This window comes from Helianthus annuus, chromosome 13, assembly GCF_002127325.2.
Source record: "Helianthus annuus cultivar XRQ/B chromosome 13, HanXRQr2.0-SUNRISE, whole genome shotgun sequence".
NCBI classification, from domain to species: Eukaryota; Viridiplantae; Streptophyta; class Magnoliopsida; order Asterales; family Asteraceae; genus Helianthus; species Helianthus annuus.
The window spans coordinates 144622451-144644751 of NC_035445.2; the positions used below are offsets into that span (position 1 = coordinate 144622451).

A 22301-nucleotide genomic window follows, 5' to 3' on the forward strand; every position below is an offset into this window, starting at 1 on the left:
AGCTTGTGCTCAACTTTTCAGCTCAAAAAAATAATCGAGACAAACCAAGCTGCCTCATTTAAATTCAAGCTCAAACTCAAATCTAACCTGACCTAACACGAATTGGCTCAATTACAGCCGTTTACCCAAAGTCCCAAATAAACTTTTGAAATTTGTATTGAATACAATTATCTCGTTGATTTATCATTAATTATTACTATATTAGGAAAATAATATATTTCATCATTGTGACTCCTCAACATATTTGGATTTTACTCAAATAATATTAATAATTAAAGTACATTCCGTTCTGACTTGAACTCATTCTGATCAAAACCAAAATGACTATTTTTCTAAATCGACCCATTCTAACCGACATACTGCTCGTTTTGCCAGGCATACTTCTCTTAATTAAAAATTCTACACAACATCATTTTAATAAAAAAATGATCGGAGTGGCGACCTAAGCGCACTATTTTTTGTCATTCATGATGTATTAACTAGTTGATACTTTTAATACAAACGTTTAACGTTTGGATGGTTTTACAAAAGAGACATACTTTTAACAAAAAACGTTTTGTCAGAATAAGTTATAAACCTATAAACTTTTAGCCATCAGGAAAGACAAGCCTTGTTAGCTGAACTAATGGACCTTTAAACTTTACTACGGGTATTTCACCATTACTGAGCAGCTCAAGTTTGATACGATCCCCTTTTTTCAAGCCATTTGCAGCACAAAATTCTTTCCATCCTCGCACTATATAACAATAGTTCCTTTCACGCTTTATACCCATGGTCCATGACCTCTCATCGTCATTTTTGGGAATCATTTCTTCTTTGTTGAGTAATCCATTCGTCGTCGCAAGTTTACTAGGCAAATACTACATGGACCACACTCGTTAGATGTGAATAACCCACATTTTCAACAGTTAATTCATTGCATCTAAATGTTTTGAAAATATTACCATGGAGTAGGTGTTCACTTTGCCAATGTAGTATGAGGGGTCTTCTTTTCCAGAGGGAACCGAGTCTATGTTCACTGCAACAAATATGCATTTTTTGGTCACATATACTTGATTCGATCTTTTAGCAAAATGATCTCGACTAACAAATTAACAAACAACTATCTCTTTACAACCATAGTGTGGACCTCATAATCTTAAGGAAAATTTAATGTATTGTAGTTGAAACGACCAAAGACGAGAAAATATAATAGCTTACACGAAAAGTTCACAATGGGAGGCTTGTCCATCTCGTTCTCAACGAGCTCAAACTTGTACAAATCACCTTTCCTCAATCCATTCGCTACACAAAAATCTCTAAAACCACATCCAAGATAAAATCGGTTTTTACCATTTTTGTTGAGCTGAACTTTCCACGATCTACCTTTATCGTCTCTAAGAATCATTTCTCCCATTCTTTTACCATTTGGTATCAAAAATTCAGGCGGAAGATTCTACAAAACTCATAATATGTAAATGACTAAAATGATATATACAAGCTAGTATTTTTGTTTTACGAAAAGATTTAAGGTGTTATAAGAAGTTACCAAACGTGAGTGTTTGAAGCTATATGGCTTCATAGTAGAGATAAAGTAACGAGTTGATCCGATCTCCTTCTTTACTTGCATATGGGTGTTGGTGGGCTTCTTTTCTAGATCTGGATAATAAAGTTATTCAACGAGTAAACATACAAACTTAATAGCGTTAGTTTTTCTTTTTTACGGCTAACGTTACTTTTTACACCAATAATCCTAAATTGTTCCCCTTGCCTAGATTTAACCTGAGATATAAGATGCATGTGCCTCTACCAAGTGGGATATCCCCACATTATCTTATAGCATTAGTTATGGACTTAACCGTCATGTTTGTTTCAATATACCAGGAAGGAGTACATGGAGAGATACGTTCAATAGAAATTTAAACTTAAAACGCACCAATATAAAATAACAAATAAAAAAACTAATGAAATATCGAAGATCATACGTACAAGAAACATTCATGATGGGAGGCTTGCCCTTCTCCTTCTGGACGAGCACAAACTTGTAGTCATCACCAACCTCTAATCCATTCGCATCCCAGAAATCTCTAAAACCGCAACCAAAATTGTAATATTTTTCACCTTTTTTCTTGAGCTGAATTTTCCATAATCTACCTTTATCGTTTCTGAGGATCATTTCTCCTTCTTTTAAACGATTTGATTTCGAAAATTCAATTGGAAGACACTACAAATGAAAAAAGTTATCATCAAAATAGATTAATTTTTGTTTACCATGAGATTCATCTTGGGTTTATAGAAGTTACCAATCCCCATTCTCTATAAGAAGGCTTCATAGTTAAAATAAAGTAAGGATGATTGCCGAGACTCGAGCTAGTCTTCTTCTTTATCTTTATCTTAGATCTACTTTCCTTCTTTACTTGAACATGGTTGTTGGTTTTCTTCTTTCCTAGATCTGAATAACCATGTTAATGTGTAAACATACAAAAAAAGAGGTTGGCTATACGTACTCCATGAGTAAAAGTTGAGAAATGAAATAACTGATTAGTAAGAAAAGTGGGTTCTTTTAGTATATATTATGTCCAAAGGAGTTGGAGAGAAACGTACTATAGAAACTGAAAACGGGCACTTCTCCATTCTCTACGAGCTTAAACATACACGCATCCCCAATTTTTAAGTCGGTTTTTATCATGAGTTTACGCCAACCCGTTAAACGAATTTGATCTCTCTTCACATGGAGTGTTGCTGGCCATGTCCTCTTTGCTTCATCCACTAAAACTATTTGTGTACGCAATCCTTTGGTAGTTAATCCGTTTGATCTAGCGAATTTCATTGGAACATGCTGCAAAACGAGGTATAACCAACTACATTTGTACTTTGTTTTCAGAGTCATAAGTCTAGTACCATATTTAAGTTAAACATTGTTTGTTTGACCTAAGATTTGGTTGAGCTGACTTACCATTCTTGTTGTTCTGATTAAATAAGGTGTCATTATGGTCACAAAACAACGTTTATCGTTGCTTTGAGATGAATAGTCAGTCCACTTGCGCTTTTTGAGCCTCTTTGACATCTCTAATCAACATATCAAAACTACAAGAATAAGTAATGTAGGATTTATAAAAGCAAAGGGTACAACAGAACTGAGATTACCATGTGTGTGAAGTGAATCATATTCTGGGAGAGAGACTTCTACATTGTCAGGTAAATCTGGATATTGTCTTTCACATGTAGATGGGTCAAACACAAAAAAGTCAAACACCATGTTTCTTTGATGTTTGAACACAATAATGTCAAACTCTTGCACTCCATTCTCCACCACAAACTTCCTCCAACCGTCACCAAAAACCCCTCTGTCGCCAATGTGCACCGCCCATTTGTGACACCCTCGTCTCAGTGTTGCTTTCTTACCTCTCCATCCGTCCAACTTCGCCAAAAAAGATTTTGGAATTGACTGTATATAGAGAAAGCTAAGTATGTATTATTATAACTATTTTATATTTTCATCTATGACCAGATTACTTCATACTATTCTACCATTAATTCATTATAAACCAATGCCTATGCATGATCAAAGATAGAGTGTTTGAAGTATACTAAAAGATATCTATTAGTTGCTTTGATGAGATGTAAATAACTGGAAACATGTCCAAGTTTGTTATGCATAGAAAGCTTACGAGGTTAAACTTTGAGTCTGGTGGAATGAACTTGAAGAAATGATTTGGAGGATCAGCCATGGTTGCTGCAATGCTATAGAGTTATAATCTCAAAGGATATAGTAGTCTATAAGGGTGTAAGGGGTGCTCACCTAATAGGTGAGTCCCCCATCTTACACGTAACCAACCAGAATAAGTCACGTCAACTCCCCTAATACACTCCCCTAATACCCCTTTTTGATGGCGGCACTCCCCTATTAGGGGAGTTGGTTTTTTTTTTTTTTCTAAAATAATGCATGTTTACAAATTAAAAAAAGATTAATAAAAATAAAAATTAAATAAAAGACATTTCATTAAATTAAAAAAAAACATTCGAACTAGAAAAAAAATACATTCAACCTAGAAAAATATAAAAACAAACTACTCCTCGTCCGAATCAACTTCAAGGTGAGGCAAATCTAAACTTCCGAGATGCTCAACGAGATCGTGTTTTAGCCTCCACGTCACTAACAATTTTTAGGAACAAAGACTTGGACATACGAAACCTATGACGAAAAGTATCTTCATTAAATTTTGGATTTTCATCAAAATAATCGGCCATGAGTGTCTCGTGGCCCCCCACACGATCTCGACGGACATAATTTTTTTTTACTAGACGATGCCGTGTCTAGTAGCTCCGCTTGTTGGATGAGATTTTGGAAGAAAATTAAGCTACTATCGCTTGACGATGCATCTCCATCGTCGGGAAAGTCGGGTAGGGTAGAAAGAAACGGAAGCTTGGAATCCATTTTGTGTTTGAAAGATTTGAGTTTGAGAGTTTTGGTGTGGGTTTGAGAGTTGTGAATGTGGTAAAAAAAATGAATTAGATTGGTTAGTATATATTGTTTAAAAAAAATTGAATTTTTTTTTTATAAATTCGACCGTTTAACAACGGTCAAATCTCGTTCAACGTGCAAAATCAATCGGTAAAGCCACACCCAAAACCCTCCCCGATTCGGGACCCCGCGGTGATGGCGGCGGTGTTCCCGATCGGGGAAACTCCTCACCGAACCACTCCCCGAAGACGCCCCGTACACCCTAAAATATCAAACAAACAAATTAATCAAGTCTTTTATAAGAATTAATTTATATTTTACCCAACTATTAAGTTCTCCTGATCATAAATCTTCATAAATTGATGTATAAGTGATTTCAAATGTGATGGCTAATAGAATGAGAACGGTCTTAGAGGAGGTCATCTCTGACTCGCAGTCTGCCTTTTTAGAAGGTAAATATATCCTTGATGGCCCGCTCATTGTGAATGAAGTTATGTCTTGGTTGAAGAAAAAGAAGTCCAAAGCTTTTATCTTGAAGATTGATTTCGAAAAAGCCTATGACAATGTTCATTGGAATTTCGTTATTTCTATTCTTATCCAAATGGGTTTTCCTCCTCGGTGGTGTTGTTGGGTTTTTGGAATTCTTAAATCTGCTAGATCTTCGGTGTTGGTTAACGGGTCCCCGACTTTTGAGTTTCAATGTAGTAAAGGTATGAGGCAAGGAGATCCTCTCTCTCCGTTCCTCTTTTTGGTGGTAATGGAAGCGCTTTCGTGTATGATAGATAAGGCGAGACAAGCGGGGGTGATTAGAGGAATTAAGTTACCGAACGAAGGTCCGGTGTTATCGCACCTATTCTACGCAGACGATGCCATCATTTTTGGCGATTGGTCAGCAGAGGAAGTTAAAAAAGTGGTTAGGATTCTTCGGTGTTTTCACATGTGTTCAGGTCTGAGAATGAATATCGCTAAATCTAATCTTTATGGTATTGGGGTGTCCTTGGTCGAGACGGAGAATTTGGCCTTTATAGTGGGTTGTAAACCGGACTCTCCGCCTTTTACTTATCTTGGGCTAACGGTCGGAGCTAATATGAACCGTATTAACAACTGGAGACCCATTTTCGAAGTTTTTGAAAGGCGGCTTGCAGTTTGGAAATCAAACTTTCTTTCGATGGGAGGTAGAGTTGTTTTGATTAAATCCGTTTTAGAAAGTTTGCCGTGTTATTATTTCTCTCTGTATAAGGCTCCCAAAAAGGTTATTTCTGATTTGGAAGCTATTATCAAGAGATTTCTGTGGGGAGGTTCTAGTGTTGGTAGGAAGATGCACTGGGTAGGCTGGGACAGGGCGGCGTCTCCTAAGGATTGTGGCGGTTTGGGTTTAAATAGGCTGGGGGATATTAACATAGCTTTACTCTCGAAGTGGGGTTGGAGGTATAAGTCCGAGACGTTTAATCTATGGAGAAAAGTCATTATGTCCTTACATGCTAATAGAAAATCGTGGGAGTGTGTTCCTTTTAGAGCTTCTCTTTCGGGTGTGTGGAGTAACATAGCGAAGCTCTTCTCTAAAGTCAGGATCAATGGGTCCCCGATGCGTAACTGTATCAAAGGTATCATTGGTGATGGTAATGATGTTTCCTTTTGGTTGGACCCGTGGCTTGCGGATGAGCCGTTAAGAATTATGTTTCCGGATCTTTTCCGTCTAGAGATGGATAAAAGATGCAAGGTTTCGGACCGTATTGTTGAAGATGGCTCGGACCGTTCTTTCAGGTGGCGGTGGAAGAGGGGTCCAGATGCAGTTTCGGATATTGCGGAGTTCCAAGATCTGCTTGAGCTGAGTCAGGGGGCTGTTTTTGCAGGCGGGAGAGATAGGTGGCGCTGGATTGCTGACTCTAAAGGTAATTTCTCTGTTGCCAGTGTGAGAAAGCTTCTTCGTTTTGGGCTGGATGTTAGCAGCAGATTTGTTTTTCAATGGTGTAATTGGGTCCCTCTAAAGTGTAACATCCTTGCGTGGAGAGCGGAAATGGGTAAGTTCCCGTCGTGTCTTGCTCTCAGATGCAGGAATGTGTTAGTTGGTAATATGGCATGTAGCCTTTGCGAGGGCTGCGATGAATCCGTGGATCATATTTTTACTTCGTGTCCGGTGGCGGAGAGGGTTTGGAGCTGGATCAAGGCTTGGTGTAAAGTTCCCGGTTTTCTGTTTTTCTCGGTCAAGGACCTGTTGGAATGGCACATGTTCTCGGGCCTCTCGGAGAGTGCTAAAGTGGCGTTCCAAGGGATCATTATCGTCGCTTGTTGGTGCTTATGGATGGCTAGAAATGATGCCAGGTTTAACGGTATTTCGGTTAAAGTCGATAACATTTGCAGCCAAATAAAAGCATTGGGTTTTCTTTGGTTCCACAACAGATCGAAGTTTAAGGAAGTCTCTTGGGTGGAGTGGTGTAGATTTGTAATTATGTAATTTTTGTTTTTGTTTTGGTCGTCCCGGTCTGTGGGTCGGCTTTTCGTTGTGCGTTTTAATGAAAGTAACCGTTCAAAAAAAAAAAAAAAAAGAATTTAATGATTGTATGTTCTAATATACTATTAAGTTCTCCTGATCATAAATTGATGTATAAGTGTCAGTAAGAATTTAATGATTTAATCAAGTATGCTCTAATATACTCTTAAAATCCTTATAAATTGTTATAAATAATAGTATTTTAAAACTTAGGACGTGACCGAACCGAACCATAACTGACATAACTGAACCGTTATTAACTGATAATTGATGGTTATGAAACTCTGATTAACTGATCAATCGGTTATGTTAACTATATAGAGGTTTTTACTAAGATAAAAATATGTTAGTAACAAAAGGATCTTGATGTACATACCCATTGTTTTGATAAAAGCTCAGGTGTTATGATTTTTTTTTGTTGAGAGTTACCTTACCAAAAAGTGTAATCTTGGACTCTTAGGGTAGGGGGTTTAGGTTTTTGAGAGGTGGTGGGTGTTTAGATATATAGTGTGAGGTTCATTGGGGAACACTTAAAAAGTGGGGAACAGCGGGGAACCGACTCAAACGAACTCCGATTGGACTCATTTCAGTTGCGTTGGAACCGGCTCGTCGAACCCTAACTAGGATCTTTTAACCCTGAACCCTAAATCATAACCCCTAAACCCTAAATATATTAGGGTTTGGCTTTTAGGGTTTTTCTTTAGGGTTTAGCTTTAGGGTTTAGCTTTAGGGTTTAGATTTAGTGTTTAGGGTTTAGCTTTAGGGTTTAGGGTTTAGCTTTAGGGTTTAGCTTTAGGGTTTAGCTTAGGGTTTAGCCTTTAGGGTTTAGTTTTTAGGGTTTATAGTTTAGATTGTACGGTTTATCTTAGGTTTTAGCCTTATTTTTTTAGCTTTAGGGTTTAGAGTTTAGGAGTTAGGATTTAGGTTTTAGGGTTAAAAGATCTTAGTTAGGGTTCGACGAGCCGGTTCCAACGCCGCTGGAATGAGTCCAATCGGAGTTCGTTTGAGCCGGTTCCCCGCTGTTCCCCAATTTTTAAGTGTTCCCCAATGAACCTTCCCCTAGATATATATATATATATATATATATATATATATATATATATATATATATATTTTGTTATGTTAGTAACAATAGGTTGTTTGGGTCAAATAATTTACACAAGGAGGTCAAAGTGGGTCACTTAAAAAGTAAAGGCTCTTATCAGCGGGTCAAAGTGGATCTATTAAATTAAAATTACGTGTCATAAGGGTCGTTAGGGATTGAAATAGAAAAACCATGGGTGAAGAAGATGAAGTCATGAACGTCTGAACTCTGATTCTCTGAACATCATCTTCTATGAAGCGAGTTAAATTAGAAGATTAATTCATCGTCTTCAATTAGATTTGAACCGAATCACAGGTCGATTACTTCTTCATCATCGATGTTCATAATTGTGAAGGAGTTACAAGGAATTGTTCCATATAAAAAGATCTGAAAGTTCGAAGACGTCGTTTTGTGGTGTTATTTTGTCTACTAGTAGGTTGTTTTTTGTTTGATTTTGATTATTATTTGTTTAAGTTTTGATTATTTGGATGTGTTTGAGATTGTTATTTTATTTCACAAATAATTGATTATTATTTGTTCAAGTTTTGGTTATTACTAGTTTTTGATAAAAAGGAACTCAGATTTGAGTTGAAATGGCGCCCCTTTAAATGAGATTATGATAACATCAAACAAGTAAAAGATGAAGAGTCCATGTAAAAGTGAAGATGTAGAAGTGTATGGAAGTTAAAACAAATCCCTATTGTTGAGTAAAAAAACAATCCCTTTATAGTCTAGTATCTTGATAAATAATAAAATAAAATATATAAAAGACCGGTTCATTTTGTTGTATTAAAAAATTTTAGTATATTGATAAATAAAAAATTATATAAAAGATCAATACATTTTGTAGAACTCTTCAACATGTGATATCGTTCGCCTAACAATCGATAGATTTCAGTTTTAGCATATGTTTGACACTTTGGTCCAGTTCTGCAATCAAGAACCCTTTAGAGATTCTAGTGTTGAGAAATTTGGCCATTAAAATTCCATAAAGGTTTGGCCAGTTTTGGTTAAAATCTGCCTATAGTTTTTAAAAACAATAAACCAAACTGGTTGGGTTTGGTGGGACGGGTGCAACGGTCAGTTTAACCCATTTGGCAGTTTATACCAACATTTGTTTTCAAACCTATTGGTTTTTAAACTAGCAATTTAAACTGCCAAAACAAAACCTGTTCCATGTACCATATAAGTAATAAAAGTTTACTGACTGGTTTAGCTTACACAACCTCTTCCATGAACCGTTAAACTGCCAAAACGAAACCGTTTGTATCTCAAACCAAAGGATGATATTGGCATTTCATAGCTTCCTAAAACACTTGCCATGTGTGAGTACAGTCCGTAGGGCGAGGGAGCAGAACGAAAGTTAGATTTGGTCATCTTTTTATCGGTTACTATGAATTTTCAGTTCTGTACCATGTTTTTTAAGGTTTTGTATCCCAATCTATTTTTAACAATCTTGAATGCGGTTAAGGTTTTGCATTCGAATCTTTGTTAATACTCAGTGATCTTTACACATCTAAGCATTTTTGCATGTGCGTAACTCTAGAGTCACATAGCCGTCTGCGCAGTCTGCACCTGGGAACTCATTTCAACCCGATGTACAATAATCATTGACCCGTACACAACCCGAACTAACCCGGACTCGTTTCAACCCAATAAAATTGCCCCTTGATGTACAATCTATTTTATTTTTTAAAAGCATTTTTAATCAATCCAAAACCCATTCTGACCCAAACCCGTTTTGACCCAAACCAGTTCTGACCCTAACCCATTTCGACTCGAACCAAAACAACCCATTTTTAAACTGACCCGTTTTGACCCAAACCCGTTGACCCATGGCCAACTCGACCTGACCCCTTTGCCAGGTCTATTCAGAACCCAAGTTCTATTTACTTTAATATATGTTTCAATAATTTATATTCTTAAAGAGTCCAATCGTAAAAGGAGGCTAGCAACCACTTGGGCCTCATTGCTTGTGGCGTGAGATCCACACAGAAAACAGAGCCTCAAACAAAGCAAAGCAACAAACATTTTAACCATAAAACCATCAAAACCTTCATAAATAAAAAATATTTTATATTTTAAAAACAAAAAATAGAATAAAATCAAAACAAAAAATGAAGAAAAAAAGTTAGATAAAAACAAGCATCAGTTCTCCAAGGTGATGTAACATCAAGGAAATGCTTTCAGACGCAAATTACCCATTTGTTTTTAGAGATTCATCATATGCCTAGTTTAAAACACAATCAATTTAACAAAAAATAAAAATAAAAACATAAGCGATCGGAACCTGTCGGGATTCAATGTTTAACATCAATCAAATATTGTCAGTGGATTGACAGACCATTGAATTTTATCGTCACCTCGCCTTCTTTTGTTTTTTTAAATTTCAAAACAATATAATTTATAGCTCAGAACTTCTTAGAGGTATTGCTACCAACACAGACATGATTAAATCATGTTTCTGGAGCATATACATCTTCCTCATAGCAATATTAATTTATAAAAAAAAAAAAATCTAAAAGAGACTAGAGAAGAAAAAAAGAATAAAAATAAATTGACGTAATTCAAAGTTTAAAAAATCAAACGGAATTAGGTGAAGAAAACGAAACTAAACTTGAGTTGTTGATCTGGAGAGTGGAGGGGAGATGAATGAGAGGTTGCGAAGATGGTGAGAGATAAATAGAGTCGCTTGCGGCGCTCTAAACCCTAAACTCTGCAAACATGTTGCTCGGGCCGTATTATAGCCCATTTGGCCCATTTAAATTCTTTTGTGATCATGGACTCGTCGTATGGGTATTATTAATTAAAGTTTGATTTTTTTTTTTTTTGGGTAGTGATGATCATGGACTCGTGGTACGGGCATTATTAATGTTTGATTGTTTTTTGGGTAAATTATGGACGAATATTATTTTTTTTTTGGTAAATTTTGAGACGAATAACCATGTACACTAGAATTCTATCAAATAGGAAGACGTGGATAGAGAATAGCTAATGTATTCCAAAATACTTGACAAACTCTATTGTTTTTGTTGTAAAGTTTTTAGAACGGGGCATCCGAAAGGTGGCTTGGATGATGAAGGTTATACGGATCGGAGACATGCTAGTGGTAGACTTAAAGAACATGAAGCTGGTTTAGAACATTTGAAGAATAGGAATGAATGGTTTGAATTACGCCAAAGGTTCAATTGCAAAGAAACAATTGACAAAGTAGCATATGGGTAATTTAAAAAAGAAAAAGATTATGAGAAATAAATCATTTTACGGAGTGTTGCATTTGTGAAATTTCTTGCAAAATATGGCTTAGCATTTCGTGGATCAAATGAGAAGTTGTATAAAAAAGGCAATGGAAACTTTTTGGGTTTGGTTGAGATGTTGGAAGAGTTTGACCTGATTATGAAAGAACACGTGAGCCGTGTTTTGAATGAAGAGTGCCATGTACACTTTCTCGGCCACAATATTCAAAACGAGTTGATACAATTATTAGCGGATAAAGTTAGAACCGAAATCATCAAGAAGGTTAAGCAAGCAAAGTGTTACTCCATCATCCTCGATTGCACACCTGATACAAGTCACCAAGAGCAAATGTTCATAATTATGAGGTATGTGAATTTTAACTCTAGTTCTGTGACTGTTGAGGAATCGTTTTTAGGTTTTTTGGTTGTTGATGATACCACGGGTTTAGGACTTTTTGAAGTTACATGTAAAGAATTAAAGTCTCTTGGTCTTGATATTGGTGATATGCATGGTCAAGGTTATGATAAATGGGGCAAATATGAGAGGAAAAAACAAAGGAGTTCAAACTAGATTTTTAGAAAAAAAAAATCCTAAAGCTTTCTATAGTGCTTGTGGTTGTCATAGTCTAAATCTAGCATTATGTGACATGACTAACACAATTACTAAGTCTAAAGAATTTTTTGGAACAATACAACAATTATATATTATCTTTGCCCATTCTATTAATAGGTGGAAAATTTTGAAAGACAATGTTAAAGGACTAAGGGGCTGTTTGCCAACATTTGAATGGTTAAGTGCTGAACTAGTAAGAGGTCTGAACCATTAAGTGCTGAACCAGTAAGAGGTCTAAACCATTAAGAACCTGTATAATACTTAACCATTCAGAGGAAAATGTCTGACCAATTCAGATTAGAGGTCTTAACCATTTAGGCTCTGTATAAATCTTAACCATTCAGAGGCAAATGTCTGAACCATTTAGATATATGCTCGTAAAACAAACAGTCTGAACCGTTAAGTGCTAAACCAGTAAGAGGTCTGAACCATTAAGAGCCTCATTAAGAGGTAAACAAACAGCCGCAAACTCTTAAATCACAATGCGTTGCGAAAGTCGTATAGATAGTATTAAGCCTATAAGAACTCAATTTGGAGATGTAAGAAAAGCTTTGCGAGAAGTTAGAGAGACAGATAGAGATGCTAAAATCATAAGTGAAGCTAAATCATTAGAAGAGTATGAAAATGGTGATTTTGAATTTTTGGCACAAATTGTCATTTGGTTTGAATTATTATTAAAAGTGAATGTGGTGAGCAAAATGGTTGCAATCAAAAGATGTTGTCCTTGATGTTGCTATTGATGAAGTGGACAAATTGATTAAATTCTTTAAGAATTATAGAGAAGTGGGGTTCTCTTTGGCGCTTGATGAAGCTAGAGAGATTGCAAATGAAATAGGTGTTAATGCGGAATTCCGTCAAAAACGTATGATATATAAGAAAAAATAATTTGATGAATCGTCAAGTGTAGAAGAAGTAACATTTTCACCCGAGGAGGATTTTAGAGTAAATTATTTTTTATGTATTGTTGATCAAGCTATTTTTCACTTGAAACAAGATTTGAACAATACCAAAAATTCCAAAAAAATATTTGGGTTTTTGTTTCCTAAAAAGTTGAAGACTCTTGATGAAGCCAAGCTTAAGGCGTGTTGTTATCGCCTTCAAGATGCATTGAAGTATGAAGGAGAGTCCGATATTGATGCTAAGGAATTGTATACAGAGTTGAAGTTGATTACTACATTTTTACCGAGACACGTTGACACCCCTTTTAATGTTTTAGACCATATCTTCCAACGCAATACTACTTATCATAATGCTATAAATGCATATAAAGTGTTATTGACAATTCCGGTAACTGTGGCATCGGCAGAAAGAAGTTTCTGAAAGTTGAAGTTGTTGAAGACCTATTTACCTTCTACAATGCCACAAGAAAGGCTAAATAGGTTGGCGACAATATCTATTGAAAGTGAAAAATTAGATACTATGGACTACAAGGAGTTGATCGAGAGCTTTGCTTCAAAAAACGTTAGGAGAATCACGTTGTTCGCTTAGTAAGTAGGTTCGATACTTCGATCATTTTTGCTACACTATTTTTGTTAATTTGTTTTATCTATTTCATAACAATTGTCGTTGTATTATGAGTTTTTAGTTTTTATATATTTGATTGAATGATTGATAAGTTTATATTATATTAATATTTACGAATATGGCCCAAATTTTTTATCTCACATAAAAGTAGTGTCTTAAGTTTCATTATGAAAATGAAAGATGTAATATAATGTAATGTAATTTGATATAATGTGATAAACACATGTCAATGTAATTTAATATAATGTGATGAAATTTAGTGTAATTTGATTTGATGCGATTTAATATTAAATGTATTATTTAATATAATGTAATGCAATTTATTGTAATATAATATAATAAGATACGATATATGATATGATAGAAGTTTAACCAACAAGGAGACAAACCTTTAGCAAAACATCTGGGTTGAGAAAGTAAAATAATAGAGATCAATGGCACAAGTCCTATGCCAGGCAACAAGCCAAGATCTTTGAGCGAATAACAATTGCTTACAACTTTATGAAATTTTAGCAACGAATAACATACGAACTCAAGCCGATAGTTATAAAGAAGAATGACAAATAGTCGCTAGAAGATTATATGAAACGGGAAACAAGTCGAACATAAAAGGAAACATTTATATGTAACAAACACCAGTTGTTCAACAATAAAACTGAAAGAAAGTTTAGAGAATAAAACTTAAAGTTGTAGCACCTCTCTCAATCATCTATTTATTCTTGACCATATATTCCAACTCATTGTAGGCATTGTCACATATATCCTTTTCAGCTTTGGCAGCAGCAAGCTTGGCTTCACATATTGCCTTCTCTTTCATTGCCTTCTTTAATTCTTCCTTTAGATAATCAACTTCAACAATTTTGGAAGTGAGCTCTTGCTCAGCCTCTTTAACCTTGTTGTCAGCTTTGGACTTTCTTTTTACCACTTGGCGAAAAACAGACTGCATGGTTTGGTGGTGCAAAGGTTTTGTAACAAAAACAGAATGTTTGTAAGATATATAGGCATCTGCCAACCCAGGGGCGACATCTCTCAACCTTTTCTATTTACATCTTTTTTTCATTTTGCAATTAATATACTTTTCATTAATAGCATTGGTTAACAAATCTGAATAAACATATTTGCTTTATTTTATTTTTTCTATATATATAAATATATTTATTGAAAATCGAGTTTTATAAAAATAACTTATTATATTTATTGAAAATCGAGTTTTATAAAAAAAAACTTATTATTATGGTATCATGAGGCAACAAAATACGTTATTCTGAATGAATCCGTGCCAACATTCATATACCATTAGTTAAAAGAATCCAACACAAAATACTTACACATTTGGTCATGGGGGTGTACTGTAATATCCGGTAAATTGTAAAACCCTAAAAACGATAAATATCGAATTAATATGTCAGATCTCTAAAACGAATCTAATACATTGTATAACCGACAAAGCAATTAGCGACATTAATTGAGCGTCTTATTTGCTAAATATTGTTCGACAATTTTGAACTCGTACTTATAAATAAACAAGTACTAGCTAGTAACATATATCAACATTTTCTTTATTTAGTTGAGTTGTAATAGTTTGGGGTCTTTTAAAATTTAAATTAAACTATGAGGTCCACTTTGTATATATTGTAATATGCTAGGGGTAAAAAAAACAATAAAAGTCTTAAAAGACTTTCTTTGAACAACTTTGACACTTCCGTGAAACTAGCATCTCACAAACATTCCATTTCAAATGATGATTAGAATCTTTGACAATTAAAGAAAATTAATCAAATTAATTGAGGTGTAATGATATGTGATTGCCTTACGTTCATTCCTATTAACTCCCGAATTGCACATAAAACCCTTCAAACCTTCGCCGCCGTCACCAATAAACCACCGCCACTATTTGTCAAGAATCAGATTATTCAACGCGGCCGACCATCAGTTTGAAACGACGCCACGTAAGTCTGTTCCGCCACGATTCATGTGTGCAAAGCCGCAAAAGAAGCTGAGCATCGCCACCACATTGATCGACTTTCCGTCGTGACGGTCGGGTTCTGTTTGTAGCCTCCGTTCACACCGAAGACAGACAGACATATAACTCCGAGCCATCTCCGCATCACCAATCTAAGCCGCTCGTCGCTACATTTCTTGGTCTGAACCGCATCGCTATTGCGTTGAACCACCATAAGGTAGCCTTGAAACCATTAGCCGACTAATTTCTAACCTTTGATCTTAGATTTGGGATGGGTTGGTTTGTTATTGTGTGCATGCATGAGTGTGCGTGTATGGGTGGTGTGTCTGTGTGTATATTGTGTGTGATGACATAATATATATGTGGTCAACAGTCATGAACTAATAATTCATATCACAAAATTAAAGACTAGCGGAGATACAACAAGAGGTGTGGATCCTGGCCTTTAATGTGCCTGAATGCTCATGTGTGTGTGTTAGAAAAGTTCAAAATCAGGAAAAGTCTTTGAAGTATTCGAAGCGTCGCCGGAGTGTTAACCGGAGTTTTCCTCGTCGGAATAGCGTGTGAGGTCCTGTTCTTCCCCTGGAAGTGACGGTTTGTACCTTCCATTCTATCTTGACCTAGCGTCTCCCCCACTCGGACGTTTTCCTTTTCTCGGCACTTGGTACTCAACCTCCTCTACCCTCATTTCCCGCAGTGGATCCTGGACTTCTTCGGGGCTTAGTGGGTCTGATATTGATCGCGGCTATCTGAGTATAGTTTAGCTAGATCGATTCGAATCCCATTAACACCTTTAGGGTCGGGGTGATACTGATTCGTTTGTTTGTTTGGAGGGCCGGAAAATAAATATGGAGAACAGAAGACAAACAGCTAACAACTGGAGATATGAAGAAAGACAAGAAGAACCGTGGCGGGTGGCAAAATATAAAGGAAAAAGGCTGGTTGATGATAACAAGAACTACAGAAGACCACCAATGAAGGAAACAACTTTCTTCATTGGTAATCTACCGGAAGACTGCTCCAGTCACCTACTGTGGGAGATTTTCTACGGTTTCGGTACAATGTCAGATGCATATGTCCCAAGGAAAAGGGATAAAAAAGGTAACAGGTTCGGTTTTATCAGATTTGAAGGAGTTAGAGACGCTCAGCTCATGGCGGCGGAACTTGGCACGGTGAAGATTGATCAAAGGAAAGTGTTCGTCAAGCCGGCCAAATTTGCTAAAGAAGAGGATAACCATCAAAGAAAGCACCCCCGCAACAACCCGATGTTGAACGTCAGGCAGAACCAAGCCGGCCAAATTAATACGTATAATCTCCCTCATGCAAACGACGTGAGAACCTATGCAGAAGTGACTACGGGTATTAAACATGTTGCCATGCCAGATAAAGATAATTCGGTGAATATAACCACAGTTGAAAGTGAAGCATCAAAAACATGGAGGGAGTCATCACTAGTGGCTGAACTACGTAATCCGTTCGATCTGAAATGTCACCAACAATTATTGGAGGAGGATGGTTTGTCTGGTTTCATTACAAAATACATGGGAGGTTTAAGACTACTTCTCACGTTTGACGGGAAAACAGAAGCTATGAACTTCTTAGAAAACCAAAAGGATATTTGGGAGAAATGGTTTAAAGATCTGTTCGCCTGGGATGGAAGACACCTTCCGTTTCAACGTCTGGCAAAACTACACATTAGGGGTGTACCACTAAAATTCTGGGGTCCGAGCATTTTTGACCAGATTGGGAACCTGATAGGGTCGGTTGTAATTCCTTCTATAGCAAATGATGAAGATGCAGATCTATCGGTGAGCACCATAGGTATCATTACCAACAAAGTAGCTCGTATAAACAGTATTCTAACCATAGCTTGGAATGGTCATCCTCATGAAATCCTCATTACGGAAGACATAAGTGATGGGTTTCCGTTTTCTCAGACAGTATCCGATGATCGGAATAATTCAAAACTCCAGGAGGAATCCGGACAGTCTTGCTCAAAAAATTATTCGCTGGAAGTTGAAGGGGCTGCGTTGGAGAAAGGGAACCTTGGTAACAAGGACAATAAACATAAGGTGGCGGATGGAAATTCTGCACATCATCCAATGTCGGCGGCTGACATAAATTCCCAGAATCCCAATGGTAGTAACAAAGAAATTAATAATAGGGAGTGGGCCACGTCATCTTCAAATTCTAAGGATTCTCAAGTGGGTCCATATGACACCCCACCACTATCTCCACATTTTGGGCCTACAGTTTTGGGTGACAATGAAAATGATCTTGGGCTTAATAATTTATTTGATGATGGTTACATATTGGAAACTCCCCCAAGTGAGCCCAAAGAAAATACCCCCTTAGCCCAGACAAAATCGCCATCTGCTGATAACCCTATATCCCCAGATCCTTTTAACCTCAGACCATTACTTCAGCAAATAAAAAATAAGGTTCCTATTGATCTAAATATTCCCCCAAAAGATATGGCAGGAACTTCGAATCATTCATCCCCAAATTCGGTTCGGACGGGTAACGGTAGGAAGTCCAAATTCAGATTTCCATCGATGAAGATGAAGGATGCACTTTGGGTACCCCGAAACATAGAAGGTCAGAAACACAAAAACAAATTTTCAAGCTCTAAAATTGATGATGGGATCTCTGAGGAAACTGAATCTATCTCGCAAGTAGAAGCTATGGAGGTGGAAAAAGAAGTTAGTCTCACAAAGGAGGTAGGGGAATGTTTGGGCTTTCACATGGAAGGTAAAGAAGAAGATATTAGGAAACAAGTGGCTGGAGAAAGGGTGTCGAATAATGATCAATGAATTACCTATCAGTGAATATCAGAGGGGCGGGCAATCAATTGAAGGCGGTGCATATCAAAGAACTAATCAAACATAACAATGTCAACTTTGTTGCAATACAAGAGACCCAATTCACGGATTCAACAAATCTTCAGGTGAACTCATTCTGGGGTAATTCTCTTTTCGAATCAGAGGCAGTTGATGCCTCTGGGAGGTCAGGGGGGTTGCTTAATATCTGGGATCCTTCTCTTTTTGTTCGTAAATCATCAGTTTCAAACAGGCACTATTTGGCTACCTTGGGTGATCTTAGAAATGGGGGTGGAGACATTAACATAGTAAACATTTATGCTCCTCATGATACTAATCTTAAAAGGGACCTGTGGATGAATCTGACTAACCTAATGAATTCACACAGTGGGGCATGGATTTTCTTAGGTGATTTTAACTATGTAAGGGAACCCAGGGAGAGGAAAAATTCTAAGTTTAATCCGCAAGCGGCTGAAAGTTTCAATCATTTTATCCGCACAAATGGTCTATCCGAGTATACCATGCTCGGGTGTTCGTATACTCATAGATCCGACGACGGCTCGCGTCTAAGCAAAATTGATAGAATGTTGGTATGTCAATCATTCCTATCCAATTGGCCGTCAGCAAAATTAACCGGTTTGCCTAGATACAGGTCAGATCATCGCCCTCTACTCTTAAAGTGTGCCGAAGATCTATTTGGTACCCCTCCTTTTCGTTTCTTTAACTCGTGGCTGAATGAAGGAAGTTTAAAGAATATTGTGCTTGAATCGTACCGCGAGTTTCAACTACCCAATCCGCCAGATAAATTGCTGAGTCTGAGGCTGAAAGCGGTTAAACTGGCAATTAAACCATGGTGTAGGAAGTTAAAAATCCGTGATCGAGAAACAGTCTGTGACCTATCAAAGAAAATTGAAGCGCTTGACATGAAAGCGGAATCTTCTTCTCTTTCGGAGGAAGAGATTCGAAATAGAGAATCATGGTTGAAAACGGTGGCGGAACTTGAAGAGAACAACCTGGAGGATTTAAAGCAAAGAGCTAAAGTTAAATGGTTAATCGAAGGTGATGAGAATTCTTCATTTTTCCATGGCATGATCAAGAGTCACCAGAAGAATAACAGGATAAATGGTCTCAATTTTAATAATGTATGGATCTCGCATCCCGATTCTCTAAAACTGGAAATCAAGAAGTATTTTGAACAATTGTTTAAGGAAGAAAACCACAGTAGGCCATGTTTCACTAATAACGGTTTTAAGGTCTTATCCTTAGATCAATCAGCGATGTTAGTGAAACGATTTTCTAAAGAAGAAATCAAGGAGGCAGTATGGGATTGTGGGGGTGACAAGACTCCGGGTCCAGACGGCTTTACATTCAGCTTCATTAGGCACTTCTGGGACATCATGGAGGCTGATTTTGTTAACTTACTTGATCATTTTTATGTTCACGGTAAATTAAGTCGTGGTTGCAATTCAAGTTTTATCACTCTAGTGCCTAAGTCGTCCAACCCTCAATTTATTAAGGAATTTCGGCCTATTAATCTCATCGGGTGTATCTCAAAGCTAGTTTCCAAAATCCTGGCTAAGAGATTGAAGAAAGTGATGGGTTATTTAATCAGCGATACTCAAACGGCTTATATTGAAGGGAGAAGCATTTTGGAGGGCCCTCTCATAATTAACGAGCTAATCTCTTGGTGCAAGAAGTCGAGGAATAAAATGATGTTGTTCAAAGTTGATTTCGAAAAAGCTTTTGACTCTATTAGTTGGAAGTTCCTGGAGTCAACGCTTTCACAAATGGGATTTCCCGCTTTATGGCGGAAATGGGTGTCGGGTATTCTATCTTCCTCAAGAACCTCAGTTCTGGTAAATGGTTCACCTTCAGAAGAATTCGTCATTGAGCGTGGGGTTCGTCAAGGGGATCCTTTATCACCTTTACTGTTCATCCTTGCTATGGAAGCACTACATGTTGCTACGGTCACGGCTAACACAAATGGTTTATTCAAGGGATGTAAAACTCCGAATGAAGGTCCTCTTATATCTCATCTACTATACGCGGATGATGTATTATTTGTTGGGGAGTGGTCTGATTCAAACCTTCAAAATCTTTCGAGATTGTTAAGATGTTTTCATTTGTCATCGGGTTTAAAGGTGAACTTCTCAAAAAGTCAATTGTTCGGTGTGGGTGTATCAAATGAAGTCATTACGCAAAAGGCGGCTATTTTACAATGTAAAACGGGTACGTTCCCCTTCACTTACTTAGGCCTTCCGGTCGGTGCAAATATGAATTTGGTAAAAAATTGGAGACCTATTATTGAAAGATTTGAGGAGAAGCTCACATTATGGAAGGCTCGTACTTTATCTTTTGGTGGAAGGGTGACATTAATTGAAGCGGTTTTAGGTAACCTACCCTCATACTTTCTTTCGCTTTTCTGTGCACCGATTCAAGTATTAAAACAGTTGGAAAAAATTCGAAGAAAATTCTTGTGGGGTGGGTGTATGGAAAAAAGCAAAGTGAGTTGGGTTCCTTGGTTCAAAGTCGTAGCTCCAAAAAACAAAGGGGGATTGGGTATAGGTAGCCTAGCTTCAACAAACAAAGCCCTCATGATTAAATGGTGTGTGAGATACAAAAATGAGTTATCTTCGTTGTGGGCAAGGGTGATTACGGCCATACACGGTGGACCAAGATGTCAATCGTCCATTCCGCTAAAAAATTCTATAGGAGGTGTGTGGAAGTCAATAGTAAAAATGGGACGTAGTAACGAAATTCAGCCGATAATTGTGCGTGAAAAAATGGTTGTAGACCTGGGAAGTGGAGATAAAACTTGTTTTTGGCTAGACCCGTGGGTGGGAAGTAGACCGTTATGTGAATTATTCCCGAATCTGTTTGAATTAGAAAGTAATAAACGTTGCAGCGTATCGGACCGTTATAATATAATACAAGGTAGAGCCGAATGGTTCTGGGGTAGTAGAAATGTTCTGTCAAATGAAGAACTGAAGAACGAATGGGCGGATTGTTTAGTATGCGTGAAGAATGTCATAATTAGTGCTAGATCAGATGGTTAGCTGTGGAAGTTGGGTGAAAAAAAGGTGAAGTTCCAAGTTAGTATTGTCCGTGCTGAACTGGATGAAATAAACTTAATCAATGAAACAAAGGTGCTTAATTGGCTCCACTGGATACCAAAAAAAGTCAACTGTTTCCTCTGGAGGGTAGTCTTGGACCGTATTGCAACAAAAGAAGCACTCCAAATTCGGCGCCTACATCTCAACTCCTCAAATTGTGTTCTCTGCAATGAATCGCTGGAATCAGTAAGTCATCTTCTCATTACCTGTGATATGGCTCAACAAACTTGGATCTTGATCTTTCAATGGATGAAAATTCCCTTACCGCGTTATATTCTAAGTGTGGTACAATTGCTAGAGTTCATCGGTTCTTATAAAGGTGGAAAAAAACTGAATCGGGCGGTGTACACAGTGGCGGCAGCAACCTGCTGGAACATCTGGCTGATGAGGAATGCAGTTATCTTCAAAAGTAAACCTCCTGATATCGCAAAACTAATCAGTGATATTAAGGCCATCTCATACACTTGGGTAAAAAATCGGGCAGGGTTGTCGGATATATCATGGGAGAACTGGAGAAATTTCAGTTTCTAATGTAATTGTCTGTATTCTTTTCCTGTTTCTCTGTCATTCTATTTTTCATTGTTTGTACTTTGCTTGAGCACCTTGCTTAAGGTTTTTATAAAATTCCGCCTTTATTCAAAAAAAAAAAAAAAAAAAAACTAATAATTCATATGAGTCTTCAAATTTATTTTATTTATATTAACTTTTGTTTTAACTAAATTAATGTATTCTAAAAGTTAAAGCCTTTTATTTAAATAAAAGAAAATACCTTATGAGTTAGTGGATTTTAAAGTTTAAACGTAGATATTGTGATTCATATCTTGAATTGTGAAATGGCCTATAACTTATTATAAGATTCTCTAAATCAGTTATCTTATTATTTATAGACTGTGATTAGATGTTTATAAAAAGGTAAACTTCATCTGACCTACAAGTCATGGTGTAAAAATGCTAAAATAAATTATAAGGGGTTATGGACACAAATTAGTTAACAAGTGAAATAATTGGCGAAAC

At 36.9% G+C, this 22301-nt stretch overlaps 1 protein-coding gene and 3 non-coding genes across 4 annotated transcripts; all 4 read right to left on the minus strand.

The window, feature by feature from the left end:
* Nucleotides 1-587: 587 nt before the first annotated feature.
* On the minus strand, nt 588-3710 carry LOC110901881 (B3 domain-containing protein REM17-like). Its single transcript, XM_035982396.1, has 10 exons — nt 3651-3710; nt 3127-3427; nt 2936-3048; nt 2584-2818; nt 2283-2431; nt 1969-2203; nt 1529-1638; nt 1201-1435; nt 945-1018; nt 588-860 (listed from the first exon to the last, which is right to left on the minus strand). The coding sequence occupies exons 1-10, from the start codon at nt 3708-3710 to the stop codon at nt 588-590; spliced, it is 1785 nt and encodes a 594-aa protein (XP_035838289.1).
* A 6449-nt stretch (nt 3711-10159) lies between these two features.
* Nucleotides 10160-10254, minus strand: LOC118486214. Its single transcript, XR_004878068.1, has one exon. It is a non-coding gene; the product is annotated as a small nucleolar RNA Z101 (small nucleolar RNA).
* Nucleotides 10255-10298: 44 nt separating this feature from the next.
* LOC118486223 lies at nt 10299-10387 on the minus strand. Its single transcript, XR_004878076.1, has one exon. It is a non-coding gene; the product is annotated as a small nucleolar RNA snoR14 (small nucleolar RNA).
* Nucleotides 10388-10426: 39 nt separating this feature from the next.
* Nucleotides 10427-10512, minus strand: LOC118486220. Its single transcript, XR_004878073.1, has one exon. It is a non-coding gene; the product is annotated as a small nucleolar RNA U61 (small nucleolar RNA).
* Between the last annotated feature and the right edge of the window lie 11789 nt (nt 10513-22301).